Source organism: Podarcis erhardii (assembly GCF_964252035.2).
Source record: "Podarcis erhardii genome assembly, chromosome: 3".
Classification (NCBI taxonomy): domain Eukaryota; kingdom Metazoa; phylum Chordata; class Lepidosauria; order Squamata; family Lacertidae; genus Podarcis; species Podarcis erhardii.
Genome location: NC_138507.1, coordinates 68,774,011 through 68,796,411, shown reverse-complemented (window position 1 = coordinate 68,796,411; position 22,401 = coordinate 68,774,011). Strand labels below are relative to the sequence as shown.

The following is a 22,401-nucleotide window of genomic DNA, read 5'->3' as shown; positions in this document are numbered from 1 at the left end:
TCGCTCTCTCTCTCACACACACACATCAGAAACAATAGAAGCAAAAAGTCTTCAAATGTTTAGTGTCTTCAAATGTCTGCACAAGCACACTTTATTTTGAAAGAAGAATGTGGCACCATGTGCATTATTGCCTTACATCTGCCTTTTGGAAAGTTACAGCTAGATTAATCTGCATGGATTTCATTCTTACCATTCTGTTTCATTGAATCTTGCTCTATTTCATTCCCTCAGAAGGACTCCAGTGTAGCAAAACAGCTACCTCTTAGATCATATCATTTCCTGTAATCCTTTCACAGAAGCAAACAAATTGCAGCTAATATTATTTATACCACATTCCAGCACAAACCTAAGTTTTAATAATCAGTGCCAGTAGGTTGCATCCAATGCTAGTTCTATCCATTGAAAATAACAGACATAACTAACTTAGGCCCATTAATTTCAGTGGGTCTACTCTGAGTAATACTTAGAAACAAACCAGTATGTCTGATTAAAACCCCCCAAATCTTTCATGTGTTTATTTTTATGCTGAAGCAGCAACATTTAATCATTTGTCCTATAAAACCACTTTATTATTTTTCTTTCTCCCCCCAAAAAGAATACAATAACTGAAATACTAACAACTACTGCTGGAATGACAGGTCTCCTGATCACTGTGTCATTAATTCTGATCATGACTTCATCTACAGAGATCATCACACGGTCCTTCTATGAGGTGTTCTGGTATACTCATCACCTGTTTGTTGTTTTCTTCATTGGTTTGGTTATCCATGGGATGGGGTGAGTATCAGTATACATCAATATGACTCAATGTCGTCATCATCAGAAGTCATCATTTGTGGGTTGCTTTCCTACCAGATTGTGCCCAAAGTCACATCACCCATATTATAAATTTATGCAAGATGGATAGTGGACTTCTTTGAGGGCAGCATAGAAACAGTCTGAGAGGCCAACACTCCTGCTTCCTGCTGTAACCTACCCACAAATTTCCCCAGCCTGCTGCCATCAGGAATGGCTGATACAGTGGGGTGGTACCACACTGCCACCCCAGAATGAGGCAGGGCAAGAGTGAAGCTGAGGCTGCCTGGTTCGCTGGGGGGGAGCACTGGACTGGCTGCGCTAGCGTGCCTGAACAGCCCTGACCTCACTGCTGCCCAGCTTTACCGTGACACATTGTCCAAGTAAGCAGCAAAGATGCCAGTGTTGGCACTGCCCCATTGTGATGGACACTGCTGACCACCACTGTGTTATTCCATGTGTGCTAAAAGAAAGGCTCATGAGATTTTTAATTCACAGAGGGACTTTTTGATGGTAATGCAAGTGAAAAGGGAATGTCAAAGACCATTTTTTATTCAGCTCTAGCTTTATAACGCTTTTCTTTTTCTGTTTAGTCAGCTCATCCGTGGCCAGACCCCTCAGAGTTTGTTGCTGCACAATGTCACTTACTGCAAAGATCATTATTTGGAGTGGGAAACATCAGGTCAATGTCCTTTGCCACAGTTCTCTGGCAATGACCCCGTGGTAAGAATGACTCTTGCTTCTTGCCTCATTCTAGGCCCTTTCAGATGTGCTGCTGTTCAGATTTTTTTTTTAAGTGTTATTGTTACTTTGCTGTTTCTTAGAGAGTGATTGCACTTCTTCCAATCCACTCCAAGAAGGGAGTTGTTCAGAATCTGGGTTTTCCAAACTTGGGCCTCTAGCTGTTTTTGGACTACAACTCCCATCATCCCTAGCTAGCAGGGCCAGTTATCAGAGATGATGGGAACTGTAGTCCAAAAGGAGCTGGAGATCTAAGTTTGGGAAAACCTGGTTCAGATTGAGAAATGTTCTGTGCCTTATGCTCCCTCATTCCACCAAGCAGTAAATGTTGGAGTTATGAGCATGTGCCCAAATTATTGATACCCCTTTCAGTGTTTGTTGTTTTGCATATAACATGTGATATGATATAATTCTGACCCCGTGAGAAATTAGGAGAATAGACAGCAGGAACTACAGTGGTACCTCAGGTTAAGAACTTCATTTGTTCTGGAGGTCCGTTCTTAACCTGAAACTGTTCTTAACCTGAAGCACCACTTTAGCTAATGGAGCCTCCCGCTGCCGCTGCGCCGCTGGAGCATGATTTCTGTTCTCATTCTGAAGCAAAGTTCTTAAACCGAGGTACTATTTCTCGGTTAGCAGAGTCTGTAACCTGAAGCGTCTGTAACCTGAAGTGTCTGTAACCCGAGGTACCACTGTACTTGGTTTACTGAGTCAGTCTGAGCTGTCCATCGTTTTAGAGACTGCATTGACAGGCCTCCTGTCAGAAAAAGTGGGGAAATGCCATGAAACAAAAATTGCTAAAACTACCACCACCTTGCCATATATAAAAGTGAGAAACTGCACAAAGCACCTTCCATGCAATGAAAATATTGTGGAACTATTTAAGGTATTTCAAAATAAGTCAGCTATAGGGCTACACAAAACACATCTGGAAGAGCCCCAAGTGTGTTGCTCTGTTTACAAGGTTGTGGAAAAACAAGAGTGCCTCCTGTATAAAATTAATCGCAGTGGCACCTGTTTAAAAATCCCAATTAATTTGCTTAACCATCTTTGCCAATAATGCCTTCCAAGCTGTTAGATGATTTCATTATGTGTCATATTGTGCCTATAATTCTCTGATTAGAATAAGGTTGCCAGTCTGACCACCCAGTGCAAAGAACAATATTTTATGTCAAGGCATTTTTTAAAAAAATACAAAATGAGAAAACAAAAGTATTCTGTCTAAGAGTTTGAAATCTTGTTCAAAAACAAACCCTCCAAAGACTGCAAATCCACAGGGGGTAATTAAGTAACCATCATGTGCATGCTTGTCACATGCTTGAGTGACAAAAATCTAACATTTATTAAGATATTTTTAGGCTACTGTTCACAAAAGATTAGGATTGGGCAGAAAGAAAGCAGGAATAAAATTACTATGTTAAAATACAATGGGGAAAAAATACATCAATAACTTAGAAGGATTGTAATGACTGACCTAGATTGGTTCCCACATAAAACTATTATTTGCTACTACCCTGCATGCATATTAATGTATCTCTAAAAACTTAGTGTCTCCATAGAAATAAATACTGTGAATAAAGACAGCCATTGTCTTGCAATACCGAGCACTGAAACTAATGAGTGAGGCACGTCTCCTTCCCTGCACACCCAAAGGAATGTACTCAAGATTGGGGAAGCACTGTGACAGTGGTAGGGCACTTGCTCTACATGGTTAAAGTCCCAGGGGTAACCTCCAGCATCTCCAGGTATGACTGGGAGAGACCCCTGCTTGGAATTCTGGAGAGCTGTTTAGTCATTGTAGACAGTACTGGGCTAGAGGGACCAATGCTCTGACTCAGCATAAAGCAGCTTTCTGTGTTGTAGATAGATTAATAGATCGGCAGATCTCCCTAGTTTCATAGCTGATGCTTCATTGTGCTTTCAGTGGTGGCTGAGGCCCATTGGGACCAATAGGATGGAACTCAAGGTGACCAAGGGTAGGTGGAGCCAGAGCAAATGACTTGCAACGCTGACTACTTCTAATTTTGTGAGCATCCTCTGCTGAGTTCTGCAATACTGAGTCTAAGGAGGAGGAAGCTGATAGCCAGTGCTCTGGAAGTAAGAAGATAGGCAGGCTGAGAGCAGACTGAGGCTGGAGGACCAGTCTCTGCTGCATAGTTTTGAATGCTGATGGATCTTGAATCTCAAAGTCATACCAGATTAAGATGATTTGGTCTATGAAACAAATGACAAACACATTGAAGTTGGGAAAACACAATGTTGGCACATACCACTTAGTTTTACAGATCATTCACTGCTTCCTGGAAGATTTCCTCTGAGTGGAACTCAATAGACATTAGGATGTCCAAGAAGGAAGCTTTCCTTACCACATTCCCAATGTGGTATTCCCAATGTGGTATTCCCAATGTGGTATTCACAAAGAAGTGAACGTTAAATAAGCAATGAAAGTTACAGCCATCTTACTCCTTAAGGAGTTTCAAGATTTGTTTCTTGTGCCTGTGCCATGGCAGCGCTGGGTAAGGATGTCTGGTTTACTGTCACCAGGTCATTGTTTTAAAAAAACAAAACCCAACTCTTCTGATTTACAATGCCACCACTAAGCCACCCACAAGCAAACTCTGGGAGAATATCTCCTGGAGGATTTTGAGATTCAACTTTATTAATCTCTCTGAGCACATGAGAGTAACTGGTCAACACTGATCAAATCACACAAGGGTGTAAATCAAAGCCCATATGAACAGTATCGCTTAAACAGAGTGGCTGGGGAAATCCAGCCAGATGGGCAGGGAATAATAATAATAATAATAATAATAATAATAATAATAATAATAATACAGTAGTATTGAAATGGAAACGCCCGTTTCCAGGACAGTAAAAAGGCCAACAACATTAGGTCTAAAGTGGGTCTCAAAAGTGTCACAAATGGAGAATTCAGCAAGCTTGCCAAGGAATGAAGTCAATCATCTCTTTAAAGAATTCATATGTTATTTAAACTGTTATTAGTTGTTTAGAACATATATAAAAGAAACACACTTCATAGATTTGACCAGGTTCACCTCCAAGTGATGGTGATCTACCTTTAGAGTACTAAAGCCTGTATCCTCAGCTTCCATCATCAGCCTGTCCAATATCATTTAATGTCAGGACTAATGAATTTGTCACCTTGGCACAAGGCAAGTGTCCTGAATACAAGGAAAGAAGCTTTGGTCACTCAACAAGTCATCAAAGACTATTCATTTCCAACAAAAAGAACACTTTAAAGATAGCACTTTCTACAGCTGCTTGCGAAAGGATCAAAGGAGCATATTTGAAAGCCTTGGCTGAATTCTCAGGGAGGATATCAAATAGTTTAAAAATTCCTCAGCAGGGTTTTTTCTGTCTGTGCAATACAAACAAAAAGAAGAAAGACGCTTGATTTTCGCTTTTCTGTAGCTAGTAATTAGGCCAGTGATTTACTTTTCATCGGTGACTTGCACCACTGCAGTTTCTTAAGCCAGAGCAATATTTTACCTCCAGTACTTCTGCTGAGATGAGTTATAGCCTGAGCAGCAACCCTATTATGCTGAAGAATGTCAATGCAATGGAGTGACTTTGATCTTGTGGTGCCACCTTAGACTCCCTGGTGCAAGCATTAAGCTTGTGGTACTCAGATAATCTTACCTCATATATGCCCATTTGACCACTCTGAACTGCAGAACTGGCACTCCTACAGGTATCACATAATATTTGTTTTGCACTTGTAAGAAATCAATAATTTAGTATGGCTTCACCCATAATTTGGAACTCCCTGTCTCTTGATATCAAGCAGGTGACTTTGCTGTACACTTTTTGATGCCTGCTAAAAAACACTTTAAGCAAACCTATCCAGACATGTAGAAGTTGACATGTGTTTTAATCTGTTTTTAGTTTAACTGTTGGTTTTAATTATATTTTAAAGCCAGTGTGAGAGCCAGTGTGGTGTAGTGGTTAAGAGCAGTGGACTCGTAATCTGGGGAACCGGGTTCACGTCTCCGCTCCTCCACATGCAGCTGCTGGGTGACCTTGGGCCAGTCACACTTCTCTGAAGTCTCTCAGCCCCACTCACCTCACAGAGTGTTTGTTGTGGGGGAGGAAGGGAAAGGAGAATGTTAGCTGCTTTGAGACTCCTTCGGGTAGTGATAAAGCGGGATATCAAATCCAAACTCTTCTTCTTCTTCTTTTGGATTGCTTAAAATACTTTATCTTTTTAACTTTATCTTTTATTCAAAGATAGTATTTTTATTTAAAATACTTTATCTTTTTTAACTTTATCTTTTATTGACAATGTGATTATTTGGGGTTTTTTCCCCTAAACCACCTAGCTGTTCTATTTGCAATCAAGTGGTATATAAATTTCATTATATAAAATAAAAATAAAGCTAATGTTCCAGAGGGTAGCCGAGTTAGGCTGTCACAGGAAAATCAGTAAAGAGTCTTGTGGCATCTTAAAGACTCACAAGTTTCATATGGCCCAATGTTATGGATTAGAGTCCTTTTAAGCTTAATCCATTATAAATTTGTTAGTCTCGAAGACTGCAACTAAAAAGGCAATTCATTCAAGACAAGAGGGCAAGGCTATAGTTGCCATTTACATTGGCCCCTATGTGAAAGCATCACCATGCAATGAGGCTAGAGAGGGCCATAAATGACCTCCTTTTTGCATCTTTAACTTCCTGTCCTCAAGTATGACTGCTAAGTTGCAAAGTCAGTAGCAGTTCTGGCTCCTTCCTGGGAACATCCAATACCCCAGATCAGATTTAGGAGCACAGCTGATAAAAATGTCCAGGCTAGGAGGACAGGGCAGCTCCCACCACACAGTTCTTCCCCCAGTCAAGTCACTTCAGACGGCTTTGTGCTGGTTGAAAAAAGCGTAAAGGTAAAGGTAAAGGGACCCCTGACCATTAGGTCCAGTCGTGACCGACTCTGGGGTTGCGGTGCTCATCTCGCTTTACTGGCCGAGGGAGCCGATGTACAGCTTCCAGGTCATGTGGCCAGCATGACTAAGCCGCTTCTGGCGAACCAGAGCAGCGCACAGAAACGCCGTTTACCTTCCTGCCGGAGTGGTACCTATTTATCTACTTGCACTTTGATGTGCTTTCGAACTGCTACGTTGGCAGGAGCAGGGACCGAGCAATGGGAGCTCACCCCGTTGCAAGGATTCGAACCACCGACCTTCTGATCGGCAAGTCCTAGGCTCTGTGGTTTAACCCACAGTGCCGCCCGCATCCCTTGAAAAAAGCGTATCATTCCATAAACTGGGACACTTGTTTTTGCAGCTTCTGCTATCAATTTGTAAGTGACCCCCGCCCCCAAACCATGGCCCTTGATGTTTGAGGGATCCATTGGAATGGGGTGGAATAAGGCAAATGAGACTTGAGTAGGTGAGGGGAAAATAATTGAAAATCAGGTGCCTCTTTCTGCTAGTGAAAACATCCCCTGTGGATACAACCAAGTGTATTTTTTTGCCTCAATGTCATCAGTGTTAAATTTCAACAGAAATCATTGCAACCAGTTCTGTGATGGTACCATACTCTGGAAAACTGGGGAGGAGGGTAATGAAAAATGTGAAAAACCTGCAGTGTCAAAGGGTTCAAGAATTTTATAGACAACTATTCAGCATCACTTTGGCTGGTTCTGATAACAATACATATTGCACAATAGTATTTGCAAACAGCTACATGATCTAGTTTTGTTCAGCATTGGATACAGACTAGGGCAATTGCCCCGTGTTTCTCCCCATTGCATACTGTTATTCTTGGTTTTATTAATATATAAAGTATTAATTAAAGAGAAACTTAAATCTAAGTACTTTGGTATAATTGAGTTGCAAAGTCAATAAATGAAAGCACATCCATTTTGCATATCCTCTGCTGACTAAAATAAGCCACTGTAAGCTGTTTTTCCGATACTAAAACTAAAACGGGAGAATGAATGCTTGCATGTCTAAAAAAATCCTGCATCTTCCATTATATCTAATTATCTAAAGCTGTTGTAGCTCAAGCTGAACAGAATGACCAGTTAATATATATGGTCAGCTAAGTACATTTGATCAATAGGATGATCAGTATATATGACCATGAAGTGCAATTATCAGCTATAATATCTTGAGGTCTAAGCAACTTGATGTCATAGATCTGCTAAGTGTAATTATTGACAATAAAGCAGCCCAATCAATTTAATAAAAATAGGTCATTTCAGCATAACTGAACTTTTTGGGTCAATTTCTGGCCAATACATCATACTAGAAAACTTTGCTAATTGTACAGCAGAATCAGAGAATGGAAATTGGTTCTCTCTTCTTAAAGGTTCAAGAATCCAATCTAGAGAGCCTGTGTCAGAAAAAGAGAAGCGACAATTTCACGGAGCATGCATTTATGCACTCTGAGCCAAACAGGACCCATGTCCCGAACAGCTGAGCGTGGCTTGCATCAGCATCCATCATGCTTAGGCAGGTGCAAGAAGCCCTATGCCCTGGCAGAACCCACCACTGACACCATGGACCCTCTACAGTACCTATTTATCTACTTGCACTTTGACGTGCTTTTGAACTGCTAGGTTGGCAGGAGCAGGGACCGAGCAACGGGAGCTCACCCCGTCGCGGGGATTCAAACTGCCAACCTTCTGATCGGCAAGTCCTAGGCTCTGTGGTTTAACCCACAGCGCCACCCGTGTCCCAACTACTAGATGGACCTGGATGGACCTGGATGGTTAAGTTCAGTCAAAGGCAACTATGGGGTTGTGGCGCTCATCTTGCTTTTAGGCCGAGGGTGCTGGTGTTTGTCCACAGACAGCTTTCCGGCTCATGTAGCCAGCAGGACTTCTGCACTTTTTTACTTCTGGCACAACGGAACACCGTGACGAAAAGTGCACCTTCCCGCCACAGCAGTACCTATTTATCTACTTGCACTGGCGTGCTTTCGAACTGCTGGATTGGCAGGAGCTGGGACAGAGCAACGGGAGTTCACTGTTGACCTTCTGGTTGGCAAGCCCAAGAGGCTCAGTGGTTTAGATCACAGCTCCACCCACGGCCTTATTGCATTACTGTAACACATTCTAAGTAGGGCTTTCTTTGCACTTCCCTTGGAAAGCTAGTTAGTTCAGGAAGATGCAGCACAATTACTGACAGGAGTGACACCCTTTCAGCATATTACACACCCTGCACTGGCTTCTGTTTCATTAGTGGGCTAAATTCAAGTTATTACTATTAGTATTTAAAGCCCTTAATAGCTCCATGGGCCATAAGTTTCCAACCCCTGTGGAAAAGATGGAAACCTGCATTCTCTTCTCCGTCAATGGGGCGGTGGAGTGTTTGGCAAGCACTCCTCCTCTTTGCTTAGGAATTTTGGGTATATTGCCCACCTTAGCATCGTCTTTGAAGGCAAGGTGGAGATGGACTGAAATAACATAGTGTCTGCAGTGGTTTCCACCAGAAATTTAAAGCTTATATATGGATTAAAACTTCTCTTTATATGATCCCCAACAGGCTTGGAAGTGGGTCTTATGCCCTGTGATATTGTACATCTGTGAAAGAATTATTAGGCTCTGGAGGTTTCAGCAAGAGGTTGTCATTACAAAGGTGTGTGTGTCGTATCAGCTTTATTATCTGTATTAAAATAAAAATGTATGGTTATATTGCTTCATCAGTAGAAAGTTCTGTATTCAATATTTTGTTGGTGTACTGCACATTCTGTTCTGGGGTTCATTTTCATTTCCATATACATGAGCATTTCAATATTGCCTTACTTTCATAATACTGTTAAGAAAAAAGTTTTCCTGCAACGGCAAGTCGGAAACTGCAAGGTATGCAACATCATCACCATGTGAAAAATATGGAGGCGCTGTGGCCAGCAAAAAGTCATGCAACCAGGGGCAAATGGTAGCTAATATATGCCCATTTAAAATCAGCTGAGTCACATCTATTATTACATTCCTTGTTGATGCACAGGACTATTTTGGGGTTGCCATTCAGTGGTAGAGCCTCTGTTTTGCATGCAGGTTCAATCCCCAGCATCTCTAGGTTGGGCTGTGTGAGTTCCATGAGTTCCTTCCCTGAAACCCTAGAAAGAGCCACTCCTGGTCAGTGTACACAATACTGAACTAGATGGACCAATGGACTTGGTAGAAGAAAGCTCCTTGGGTTCCTAGACATATTGTGTGCTGATTGTCATTTGACTGTGGCTTAGGTGGTGTCTCATTCCTCTGGAGTTCTGGAGCTTCATATGAAAAAACGTGGCTTTAAGATGGAGGCTGGTCAGTATATCTTTCTCCAGTGCCCCGCTATCTCACAGATGGAATGGCACCCATTCACTCTGACTTCAGCCCCAGAAGACGACTTTTTCAGTGTACACATAAGGTCAGTCGGGGATTGGACAGAAGCCCTTTTCAGCGCCTTTGGAGCAGAGGAGAAAACCTTTCAGGAGCCCTGGAAGCTGCCAAGGTTTGAGAACTAACTGCAGTGTTGCATACTTGTCATTTTGTTTTGATTAACTAACAATTTGTGAAGGGTTTTTTTCGAAACAGACTATAAATTATAATTATAGATGTAGTAAAACACAGCATTCTCGAAGTCTCACTGGCAGGAGGAAAAAACCCCCATATATTAATGTTTTCCTTCAGGAGGACTGCTTAAATCATGCTACTTGGAAAAGATATTGAACATTATTTGATATGCCCATGATCCAGCCAAAACTAAGCACTTTGACATTCCATAGTTTTCAGTAGGAAAGCTAAGCAACTGTTTAAGTCTGCAACTGTAAGGTTCATAAAGTGCTTCACTTATAGGGGAAGGGACAGGTTGGGGGGGGGGAGCAGGGGGCTTAATGAAATCCACAGATCCTACCTCCCAATTTTAGCAAAATCATGTCCCTCCATAGTTTTCTAAAAACAGCAACACAAAGGCAATGCCTCCTTCCCCTGTAATTCAAGTACTGGGAGTAAGTCCATTGAGCTCCATAGCATTTACTTCTGAGTAACTATGTATGCTTACCACTATGCTGCATGGGAAGGGAGAGGATAGATATTTTAACTAAAAATCAGAAATGTTTATTTTTGCTGCAATGCCTATAAATAACCAAAGGATAAAAGAGATAAAAATAAATTACCCCCAGATTGGAAGTAAAACTTTTTGAATCTACTCTGGCTCTATAGCCAGTTCTTATTTGCTTGTTAGCATACTTGCTATTTTTTCCCCCCCAGCTTTGCCATAAACTTTCTTCATCCTTCCTAATCATTATAAAATAGTACCAGCAACTTAACAGGGTATCTGGGACAAGGCAATCTTTGCAGTGTGTGCTGGATGCTGGCATTTTGTTCTCAGGAAGTTGTTCACAAATCTATCTTCTTCCCGTCTGCTTGCAGCTTCCTAAAAGTTGGCACATGTCATGCGACCTGACGCGATATCACGATTCATAAAACCCCCGCCAGTCAGGGATACCTACTGAACTGAGGTGCAGCCTAGAAAAAGTTAAAGATGCCTAAGGACCCCTGATAGGAAATGACCAGGTTCCAGTGTAGGAAAGGGACTGGAACTCAGAGAACAAGGTTTGCAAGGAGGCCTTGGACACCTCTGGTTAAAGGTATCAGGTAAAAGGTGGAGGCAAAGATGACCTCCGCCTGAGATCCTAAAAAGCATCTGCCAGTCAGATTGGATTGGGGTAGGGAACCTTCTTCAGCCCTCCTTCCCTCATGGACAGCCTCCTGAGTTTTGGTTCTCTCGATTTCTCATTTTTCCAATCTTTTTTTAAAAACAAAAAACAAAAAACCACAGATATCTTTACTGAAAGTTAGAATTTTTTTCACTTTTTCATTTTCTCTCTTTTATTTATGTTTTACCTGTTTAGTGGACATATAATTATGTATTTCTCCATATTCCAATCTTAAATTCAGCTCTCTGCATTTCTGCAGCACCCTGCAGAAAATCCCTTAGCATTTTAGCACGAATATCTCCTAATAAACACATTTTTCCATGCAGTTTTGACTAATGGACCCATTCTTGCAAACAATCCCCACCTAATATAATGCGTTTTTGTATGTTATTTTCATAGATATCTTCATTTTTATGCAGACTTTTCCCTAATATATGCATTGATGAGTTGGAGAACTGCAAAATTTGGATAAGTGAGAATTCCAAAGGTCAGCTGGCTGTTTGCATTTTGTTTCGGAAAGTGTGAGGCTGATAGATTTGGCTTTAAACGCATAATGAATCAAATTCCCCCGCCATCCCTGTTCCTGGGGGCCACATGCATGTAGTGGGTGGGGTCAGAGCAAATGTAGATGGAGCAACAGGTATGACTCTTATCCTTGTACGGTAAACATCAGAGGTTTTGACATAGTGTCGCATTCCCCTCCCCACACCCAAATCTCTCTGTCATCCTTTCAGGCTAGTGAGAGGCCTAATTATAGTTCAGGGAAGCATTTCAACCAGGCAAAAAGCTCTTGAGGAGGGCACAAAACAGGGCCATTGGGGCTGTAGCCTGAGACTAGAGCAGGCTTCCTCAACCTCGGCCCTCCAGGTGTTTTGAGACTACAATTCCCATCATCCCTGACCACTGGTCCTGCCAGCTAGGGATCATGGGAGTTGTAGGCCAAAAACATCTGGAGGGCCGAGGTTGAGGAAGCCTGGGCTAGAGTGTGTGTGGATTGGGAAGAAGTTAAGTTTAGGAAGAGGGCCTGGAAAGTGGCAATGCCTGCTGTTCTCCAGCCTTGGATTAGACAATCCTGGGCTAGCTGAGCAAATAGTCTAAGATAGTATAAAGCAGCTTCCTGTGTATGATTAACTATCCTTAACGTCTTTTTTTAACCAGATTGCCCCAGAGAGGATTAAAATATAAACCCTATATATTAAATCCAAATCCTGATTTTTAAGTCTTCTGAGTTTATGTCACTAAACCACTTTTTATCCAATGAATCAGGGATTAGGTCTTCAAAATATCCTCAAAGTAGAAAAGATGTTAGATGATTTTAAGCATGGCATTTAAGAAAGAACAATGGACAGTGGGGCACCAGTTATGTGCATTCAAGAGCAAGTGGCTCCGTAGGAAAAAGACTTATCTAGCCAGGAGGACTGAGAAGCAGTGTAAGAGAAGAAGGACTCTCCCTTCCTGAATTGGTGGCAGGCTTGTTTTGCTCTGAATGCTCCTTTTAATGCAGACATTTTCATATATTTATGAATTGCGTGCTAATATATCTAATTCTATCCCCACCCTCACATTTTTCATTCCTTCACCGCATAGCAAGAAGTTTTCAAACTGATTAAAAACATTTCAAAATTAAATCAGTTCCTCTGTGCCTTGATTTGCACACTATGGAAAATAAGACTTTTAAAGCAGGATGCTTTTTTTCTTAAATCATAATTAAATATGCAAATGCTCTCACTAAATTTGGCCATGCAATTAAGTCACTAATCAGATTGCCGGAATCCTTAAAATTGCAATTGCATGCTTAAATAAAATGGCCAGAGCCCTTATTCACATAGCCCTCCTGCTCTCTTCTGCTAAATAGTTTCTTGGATAGCAAAGCAGCACTCATGGAAAACTGTGCCCTTCTTCTTGTAACAAATATAACCAAGTCATCATTTTGGAACGATTCTATTTTGTCCTTTAACATATTTTATTTATGTATTTATTAAAAATTATATCCCACCGTTCTTCCATTTTCCCATGACAGTTAGTAATCCGTATATTAAAATAACAGGTACGGTGGTACCTTGGTTCTCAAACTTAATCCATTCCAGAAGTCTGTTCCAAAACCAAAGTGTTCCAAAACCAAGGCACGTTTTCCCATAGAAAGTAATGCAAAATGGACTAATTTGTTCCAGACTTCTAAAAACAACCCCTAAAATAGCAATTTAACATGAATTTTGCTATCTAACGAGACCATTGATCCACAAAATGAAAGCAATAATCAATGTACTGTACTATAAAATAAATAAGACAGTATTGTAGATGATAAAAAGTAAAATTAACTTTTTTTCTTACCTGCACTGATGATAGTCATTGTTTAGATAGGGTTTTTTTAATTCATTTCCACAGTCACACAATCAATCAATCAATCAATCAGTAGCTGAACTGGGCTCCACACAGTCACAAAAACAAATTAACCAAAAAACCTCAAAAACAAAAACACAAAATAAATAGCAAAAAGAAAAGCGCCCAACTTAATCTGTTCCAGAGACTTCCGACATATTCAAAAACCAAGGCGCAGCTTCTGATTGGTGCAGGTGACTTGGAAACAATAGCCGACAGTCGCATCGGATGTTCAGCTTCCGAAAAATGTTCGGAAACTGGAACACTTGCTTCCGGTTTTTCGGCATTTGAGAACCAAGACGTTTGATTACCAAGGCGTTTGAGAACCAAGGTACCACTGTCTTAGAAAAATAAAATCCACATAAACTTAAATCAACAAAAAGAAAACTCTGAACAGTGGCAGACTTCTAATTTTAGCTGAGTGTTTCTTGTTACAGACTAGCTGTGGATGGGCCCTTTGGAGCAGCAGCAACAGATGCGTTTCAGTATCAAATTAGTGTCTGCATTGCAGCAGGAATAGGAGTCACTCCTTTTGCTTCCATTCTGAAATCAATTTGGTATAAGTGCTGTAATCTAAGCACAGGACTGAGACTGGAAAAGGTAATCAGTACTGTGGTTACATGTTTCATTTGCAAATATGCTTTGCATCACTTGCTCATTTGGGGGATCATTTCAGTAAATAACCATCATGGTTGTACTAGCCACTTGCCTTCCAGCTAATGTCCCTATTCTATTAACTTGTGGCATTCTGTGTAAGGGAGGCAAAGCTGCCTGGCTTTTTCTAGGCAAATCCTATCTGTAGCTGTTTATTCTTACCTTTGTTCAACACTTAGCTAAATGGCCCATAGTATTAAGATTCTTTGGGAGCAGCCATGACTATGGTGTGATGCTGCTTTAAATGTATAGTGCAGATGGGGCCTTGAACTCTGCATAAATACGTTAATATGATTCTAGATATTCAAAGTTTTAAGTCTGGACTATATTTCACCCAATAGAACATATGTATTGATTATGACTTGAACTTCATAACCAAGTAAAAAAAAAAAAAGTAAACAGACTGTTGCATTATCTTCCTTCTCTGATGTACAATATATTGGTCAGTTTGGTGATATAACCCATATCGCTATTTTAGTGATAGCGGTTGAGGTGAATTATTAATTCATTTCCATTCCTCCCCACTTTTTTCCAGTTCCACAAACAAGGTAATGCATTGAGGGGAGGTGTCTGGCCCTTGTAAAAAATGCTGTGAGGTGTGTCACTGAAACTCCCATTTTACCGACAGAAAACTGATAGTAATTGTACATGAACTCATTATGAAAATTAAGTCTAAAAAGAGGTGCAATGTAGCGGCTAAGTGTGTGAGATGTAGTCCAGGAAGCTCCTAGTTTAAATGTTACTTCAGATGTGACTCATTAGGTGGACTTAGTTAAGCCACTCTTCTCAGCCATCTGCAATATGGATAAAAATAAAGATCTGCCTCAGTGGGTTGTTGTAAGAATTACTGAGGTAAAGGATGTGAAGTGCTTTGAACACTTACGAAGAGCTATAGAAATGTTGGTTACTATTCTTATATTGATTGCCAAAACTTGCCAAGTTGCCAGAGCATCCTGGCTTGTCAGATATTTGAACCAAATCTCCCTGGTCCAAGTCCCTTGTGCTGTCATATTACTGGAAGCAGTTTAGATGGAGCATTAAGAATGTCTACATCTCAGTGCCTTAGAGGCAGTGGCTGTGATTTTCAAAAATCCGTTTAAACTGTATATGAATGACTGCTGGAGTATGTTTAAAAACTCTACATCGTCAATGCTGGATAGAAAATCAAGTATAAATTTACACCTGAGCACAGTAGCCAGCTATAAGATTAGCTACTTATCTCCAAATAAATAATTTAAGAGCCATATAGGATGCCCGATGAAAGCTTGCACTTTGTTGAATTGTTTTACTTTCCCTTGACAGGTTTATTTCTATTGGATTTGCCGAGATCCATCTGCCTTTGAGTGGTTTGCTGATCTCCTGTGCTTGCTGGAAGCACAAATGGCTGAGAAAGGGAAAGCCCATTTTCTAAGCTATCACATATTTCTTACTGGCTGGGATGAAAGTCAGGTATAAATGAAATCTTATGGGACTGAGTTACTGAATCTTACTTTTCCAGGACTGCAGCCTAAGGAACAGTAATCAAATGAATGCCTAATCACATAAAGCGTAGCTTCCTTAGAGTGAATAGTTGTAACATTTGTCTTTTGAAAGTATTTATTCCAACGATATTTACCACGGTAGTCCCAGGTACACCACTTGATGCCAGGTTCTCTTCAGATGCAGGAGCACCCAAGCCCTGGCAGATTGGCAGCCAGATCTGCAGCTGCTCCCCAAGCCCTCTTCCCTTTAGTTCTTCTCTTACTCTTTCCTCTCCCTCCTTCCAGCTTTCCTTTTCCCCGTGACTCTGCCTGCTCCCAACCCCTTATGGCAGTGCCACCCTGTCCACTAAATTTCTATGGCACGTCACAATTTCTCCCACAACTTGTACATTAGTCTCTACTAACTATTTTGGTTAACTGAAACAGGAAGGCACTGGGGACAGATTTGGGGTTATCTTCTACCTATACATAATTTGGGGTTATCTTTCAGGAGTTTGATGACCAGGGCAAGAATTCCTGCCTACTGTGCAGTCTGCTACCCAAATTGATGCCACTGTGATAATAAAGAAAGGAATGCAAGGATGGAGGGGTATGAATATGCAGCTGGGAGATGGGGAAAGAGAAGAGGGAAGGGAGGCATAGCTACAGAATTCCATTATCTCTTGCAGACCTTGAGTAGATGCTGCATGATGTATGTAGCTTAGCTACCCATGTGAATCTGCTTGCTAATGTGGAAAGTCTGCATGCCAGCGCCACATGCCACAGATGAGATTGGGCAGGTCCACAATGGATGCCGATTACAGAAACATCCACAGAATGTTAACATTTAGAGCAACAATACCACGGTCATAACTAATGAAGATGTCTTATGAATTGTAGAGTTGGGACCACAAGGGTCATGTATAGTCCAACTCCCTGCAATGCAGGAATCTTTTGCCCAACACGGGGATCGAACCCATGACCCTGAGATTAAGAGTATCATGCTCTACTGACTGAGCTATCCCAGGAGAATATGAACTTGGAATATAAATCCCATCAGCCCAGCCAACATGGTCAGTGGTCATTTGGAGGGCATCCCTGATCTAGACTTTTGAGTGCCTCTTTTAGTCTGTTCCTCCATATTTTAGGATTATAGCCTTTCCTTTTTTACTTGAAGGTGATGTTAAACTTTCTTGTTCTCAAATAATTACCTTTTGGTTCTCAACAATACAGGCTACTCATATTGCCTTACATTATGATGAAAAGTTGGATGTAATTACTGGTTTGAAACAAAAGACCTTCTATGGACGACCAAACTGGGACACAGAATTCAAACATATAGCAGAAAATCATCCTAGGTAAGGCAAATTAGCAAGTAATGTCATTATACTGCATTTCCCCCAGTGAGCTAGGTAGGGAAGAAAAATTGTACCACTTTATCAATAACACTTTCAATAATAATTTGAGCTGAGTTCTTATGCTGAAAGCATCTTTATGTGTAATAAAACTTTAGATGAAGAAATCTTGGATAGACAATGCCAATAAAATCTAATTTTTGGACAGGAGAATCTAATATTTGAAGTATTAAAATATCTTGGCATTTGTCCAGCTATAATTGAAAGACACAATCCAATTATTGTTCAGCACAAAGGACAAAGTAACACTAATTTCCCTTGAAAATGGTTATTAAAGAGATAAACAGTGAGGCCTTTTTCTTACGATGTCAAGGATGTGTTTGTTCCCCAACATAATTGGCTGTGGATGTAAAGACAATGCTCTTATGTTATTAGTTCATCTCAGCTTGAAAGGTCTAAGTTGAACTCCAGAGTTTTGCTAAGAAAAGCTTAGAAAAGGCTTATTTGTTCCCAGTAGCCCCTGAAGCAGTCACTGCAGCTTATTTTGTCTTCATCACCCAGAAAAAGGACATAAACAAAAATATTTTGTGGTTTCTTAACAGCAGTAGGGGTGTGGGAGAAATTCAATTCAGTTTGCATTTAAAGGTGAATCTATGTAATGTGAAACAGTGTGTATACCAAAATGCAGCCATCATTTGAAATTTGCATTTCTTCAAATTTTGCAATCTAGTTCTCCAAGTAATTTATACAGGGTGCATGAATATGTGTATACTAATGAAAGTAACATGTGAAAAGTGCATTATCTTAGGGCAGATTGGTTTGCAAAAATGTGTATATTAGGCAGAATTATAAACAAGCATGTGTATATATACAAGCAATACAGTATTAGGAGAAATTCACACTAAAATGCTGGTGAGTTTTCATGAAAATGTTTTCTTTAATTACAAGCTGTTGTGGAAATGTGGAGAAGTGAATGTAAGACTGGAAGAACTAGAACTAGAAATTGACAGACCTATCAGTCCCTGTTTAGCAGTGCCTACTATTTACCTGCCAGTTGACCAATAAGAATGTCTTTTTAAATAAGAAAAAAACATGCATGGCGATCCTATGTATGATTACTCAGCTATAAGCACTACTGAGACAAGTGAAGCTTACTTCCTAGTAAGGATTCAAATGGAATCTATCCAGTGGACTACCTAATCCAGAGATGCCTAACCACTGACTTGGGAGGCCATATGAAATCAGCTGTGATACACAAAAATGACAGAATATAAAGTCTTTGCTTTCAAGTCCATATAGTTCATGCTTTAAAGGATTTTTTCCCTATAAACTGTTTGATGCATGTTTAGCCCTATGACCCTTTTAAAGGGTGACTTTCCGAAACAGACAAAAAAAGCTCCAGGGCAGTGCAGATTTCATCTTGCCATTCAGTGTTCTGACAGCATCCCCCAAATAATGGTCATGAAGCTGGAAACATATTTCCCATGCTCTGTAATAAAGTTGGCATTACATATTATTATTCCCCCCCCTTCTTTCCTTCTGAAATTAATCTGGGTATCTTGCTTTTCTTGGCAGCAATAACATTGGTGTTTTCTTCTGCGGACCTAAATCTCTGTCTCAAACCCTTCGAAAGAAGTGCAGCTGGTATTCATCTGCTGATCCAAGAGGTGTTCAGTTTTACTACAACAAAGAAAGTTTCTAGAATCTAGACCTTTTGAAACAGAGCATTTGGCATTCTGTGTTTAGTAGAGGAATTTACTTTGTCCTTAAATTGCAACCTGAGATTGCTTAGGGTGAGGGTGATGCTTTAAAAACAACAGCACTGTGGTGGAGGGAAGTTCTCACCAGCTAAGTAGTCCCACATATTCTGAGTTAGACAAGTGCTAAGCAAACAGGTCACCTGAAAAACAATCTTCTCTCTCCTCTGTGAGCATTAGGATTAGCAAATGGGACTTGGCTGTTTTTCTATCAGCTAATGGTAACCTGGAGGTGGAGTATTTCAGTGGCAGCACGAGTGTTGTAAAATGCCCTCCCTGCTGAAATATGAGAGGTCCCAGAAGTACCTGTTTAGGCAAGCGTTCCTCTGAACTTGATTTTTTTTTAACTGCTTCAGATGTTGTGCTTTTTAACTGGCTTGTTTTATTGTATATTTTCATTAGGGATATTTAAATGCTCTGGTGGAATTGTTATTGTGTATTTTAATTATGTTTAAATTTTATAATTGATTTTATAGCTGTAAACCACTTAGAAGCTATTTTTGCATATAAGCGTTATATAAATCAATAAATAACAGCAACAATAATAATACATATAAATGCTAATATATTTAGATCATGCTTAAAATAAAAAAGTGATGGGCAGAACCTCAGTTCTCCAGTCCCACCATCTAGTCACAGCACATTAATAATAATAACAACAACAATTATACTCCATTTGGTGGTCTGAATGAGAATCGGGTTTGTGTGGTAGTGAAGATACAACATGTGTTACTATTGTGCAGTTTTTATAGGAACAAAAGAACCAGACCTATATGTCCTGTAAGGTCTTCTGTAGAGTGATATAGCCTTCTTGGTCATAGATACACAATCTCATGAAACTGAATCAGTTACAAATCTTTATAACATGGAACACAAAGCTTGCAAGCTCAGAATTATTAAGGACTACTGGGTCTAAGTTTGTCTGAACCTTGTTTGATCTTTAACAATGAAAATGTATTGTTCAAGGCTTCCCTACATCCCCCCTCCTTTGTTATGTATTTCTTTGCAGCATTTATATCCTGCCCTTTAGCCAAAAAGGCTCTCAGCACTGCTTACAGAAATCAGTTTCAGGTCCTTCTCCTCAGGCTCATTATCTACAAAGACATAACACATGAGGAGGGGAGCAAGCTTGTCACACAAGATAGGGTTTCCATATCTTGAAGAGCAAAAAAGAGGACAGCCTGAGCCAGTGCAAGCCTGAGCTGGGGAAAGAGGTGTGCGGGCACCTGAAATGCCTGAGCCCCAAACACCCCCCCAAACCAGACATTTCCTTTAAACTGTAAAAATCTGCCCAGATGGGTATGTTGGCGCTCAAAAAGAGGACACGTCCGGGTTTCCCCAGACGTATGGCAACCCTACACAAGAGCTCCAAATCTACTTTAATTACACAACCTGAATGCGCCTGGTATGTGATTGAATACCACTTGAAAATTCCAGCTTAGTTACCTTCTATGCTTTCAGACTGTTCTGCTCCCCCTTTCTCTCTCTACCTGATTCAGCTCCCATCTGTTTTTAGATTCCAGCTGAGATCATAACACTTTTCCTACTCAGGTGCTTTGCTACTTCCCTCCTCTCCCTGTAAGTGCTGTTTTTCTTTACTCTGGTCATTGATAAACCATTAAGAATATGTATTTGAAACCTGACACTTACATACTTCATGGTGAAGTTTCCAAAAAGTGGGGGGGGGGGGAATCCATAAAAACTCCAAAGAATTAGCACATAAATAGCAGTAGATTTGTTTGACAGTAAACAAAAGAAAGGCATTGCGGTTGTACTGAGGTGTAAAATACGGATCAAGGGGATCAGATAATGTGTTTACTGATCCACGCAATAAAACCTGAAGTGCAAAACATCCCATGTGTGTCACCAGATGAACAAGACAAATGACAACATTATACATACATGCACGTACAAGGCAGTGGTAAAACACTAAAAAAACAACAAAAAACCCAATAAGAGTATACAGAGCAAGAAACCCTGCATATTACTGAATGCTACAGTTATAGTTTATAATCTTCTGTTTGGGGACCAAATTTGTATGGAAAGCTTGCTATAAAAGGCACAGTTGTACTATGATTGAGTTTAAGGCTGTATATCTTTATTTCCAAATAGTTTTAAAAGATGTGGTTTTTCTTCTTCTTTCCCCTCTGTATGAAATGATTAATGTGGGGCATTGGCAGGAGCCACAGAGTAAGTGATGAATGAATCTCTGTGGTGGTTTGCCCGGAGGCTTCCCTTCGCCTCAGTGTTGTACTGAACCTCAGAGAAACTTGACACATTAAAAATATAAATTTCATAGAGAAAGGAACATCAAGCTTTTGTGAAGAGGAGTGCTGTGCGGAAACAAGGATCAGCTGCTACTCTGTTGAAGAAAGAAGCGGTAATTTCCGACAGATCCAGAGTGGTTCTTTTAATGGAGCCTATATAGGAAGCAACAAGCATAGTGTCTGAAGTACCATGCTCTCATTCCCCACAACCTATACTTAGGGCAGCCTCCTGCAACAAGATGTAATGTTTTTGCTTCTAGCTCAATGTGGCATCTCTCCACTGCTTTGATTTATTCTCGCTTTTGCAAATCAATGTGGTATGCTACAGAAGATGCATTTTGAGTCCTTGCTGTAGTTGACTGAGTAGCAGAAGTGTTATCACTGTGAGAGGTGAATTTCCCTGGTATCAGGGTGAGTGACTTAGAATGAAAGGGGGGAAAAGGAAGGAGGTGGGGGAAAGATTGGCGAAGCTTGTTAGACTAGAATGAAACTGTATTTACTCTGAATGAAGATCACTTTATTATGGATGCGGTTGAAATCAGAAATGGATAATAGGATGAGGATGTATAGAACCCTGCTGGGAGAAGTGCTATTTTACCCATTGACTACAACTTTAGGAGTGCATATTGCAGCTGTGCCTGGAGTGAGGTGGAATGAAGGGCAAAACAAAATAACAAACAGAAATGAATTTGCTTTTTGGATATGTGAAGCTTTAGCAAAACTGCAGAACTGAAATAAACATCACATAGACCTTGTTCTTGAAGCCTGAGTTGCAGTGATGTAGCGTAGTGTTGAAGGGAGCAGAGGGGTGGTGACCATGGGCACAAAATTCTCAGAGGCTCCCTTGCGTGGCTGATCTTCCCCTTTCTAGAGCCATGGGGAGGCAAACTGGGCCTGGGCTGGGCCTTAGAAGCTGGGGTCGCACCTCCTTCTCCTTGTGGTTGACAAAGGGATACCCTGCCCCTTGGCTGGCTGAGCTGGGAAGCGCTGGAGCCATCAAGTCAGGAGGGTATGTGGCCACCAGCAGCAGCAGCGCCGGCACCAGCAGCCATGTGCCTTGTGGGCTCCACATGTGCCCCTCAGGCACATGACTCCACCCCAGCTACCCTGTCCACTGATGCGGGGTGCAGCACTTGCCTCGCCTCAGGTGCAGGCAACCCACAATACGCTACTGGTGGGTTGTGATAGGGCATTATATGAGTTCTGCCCTATACATATCAACTCAGATCTAATCCACTATTACGTTCAGTGGTGCCTACTCTCAGGTATGTGGGTGCAGGGTTACAGCGGTTCTCCAAGACCTTCCACAGACGATGGGCAATATCTGAGAA

General features: G+C 40.9%; 1 protein-coding gene across 2 annotated transcripts in view; it reads left to right on the top strand.

Annotated features, from left to right (window-relative positions):
* NOX3 (NADPH oxidase 3) overlaps positions 1-20,879 on the top strand; it is a 29,701-nt gene extending 8,822 nt beyond the window's left edge. For both annotated transcript variants that reach the window (XM_081854352.1, XM_081854351.1), the window contains 8 exons: positions 596-777; positions 1,389-1,518; positions 9,038-9,130; positions 9,738-9,991; positions 14,015-14,177; positions 15,534-15,680; positions 16,925-17,049; positions 18,622-20,879. In XM_081854352.1, coding sequence (XP_081710478.1) covers positions 596-777; positions 1,389-1,518; positions 9,038-9,130; positions 9,738-9,991; positions 14,015-14,177; positions 15,534-15,680; positions 16,925-17,049; positions 18,622-18,748 — 1,221 coding nt within the window. In that variant the 3' untranslated portion in view covers positions 18,749-20,879. The remainder of the gene's footprint in view (positions 1-595; positions 778-1,388; positions 1,519-9,037; positions 9,131-9,737; positions 9,992-14,014; positions 14,178-15,533; positions 15,681-16,924; positions 17,050-18,621) is intronic.
* The last annotated feature ends 1,522 nt before the right edge of the window (positions 20,880-22,401 follow it).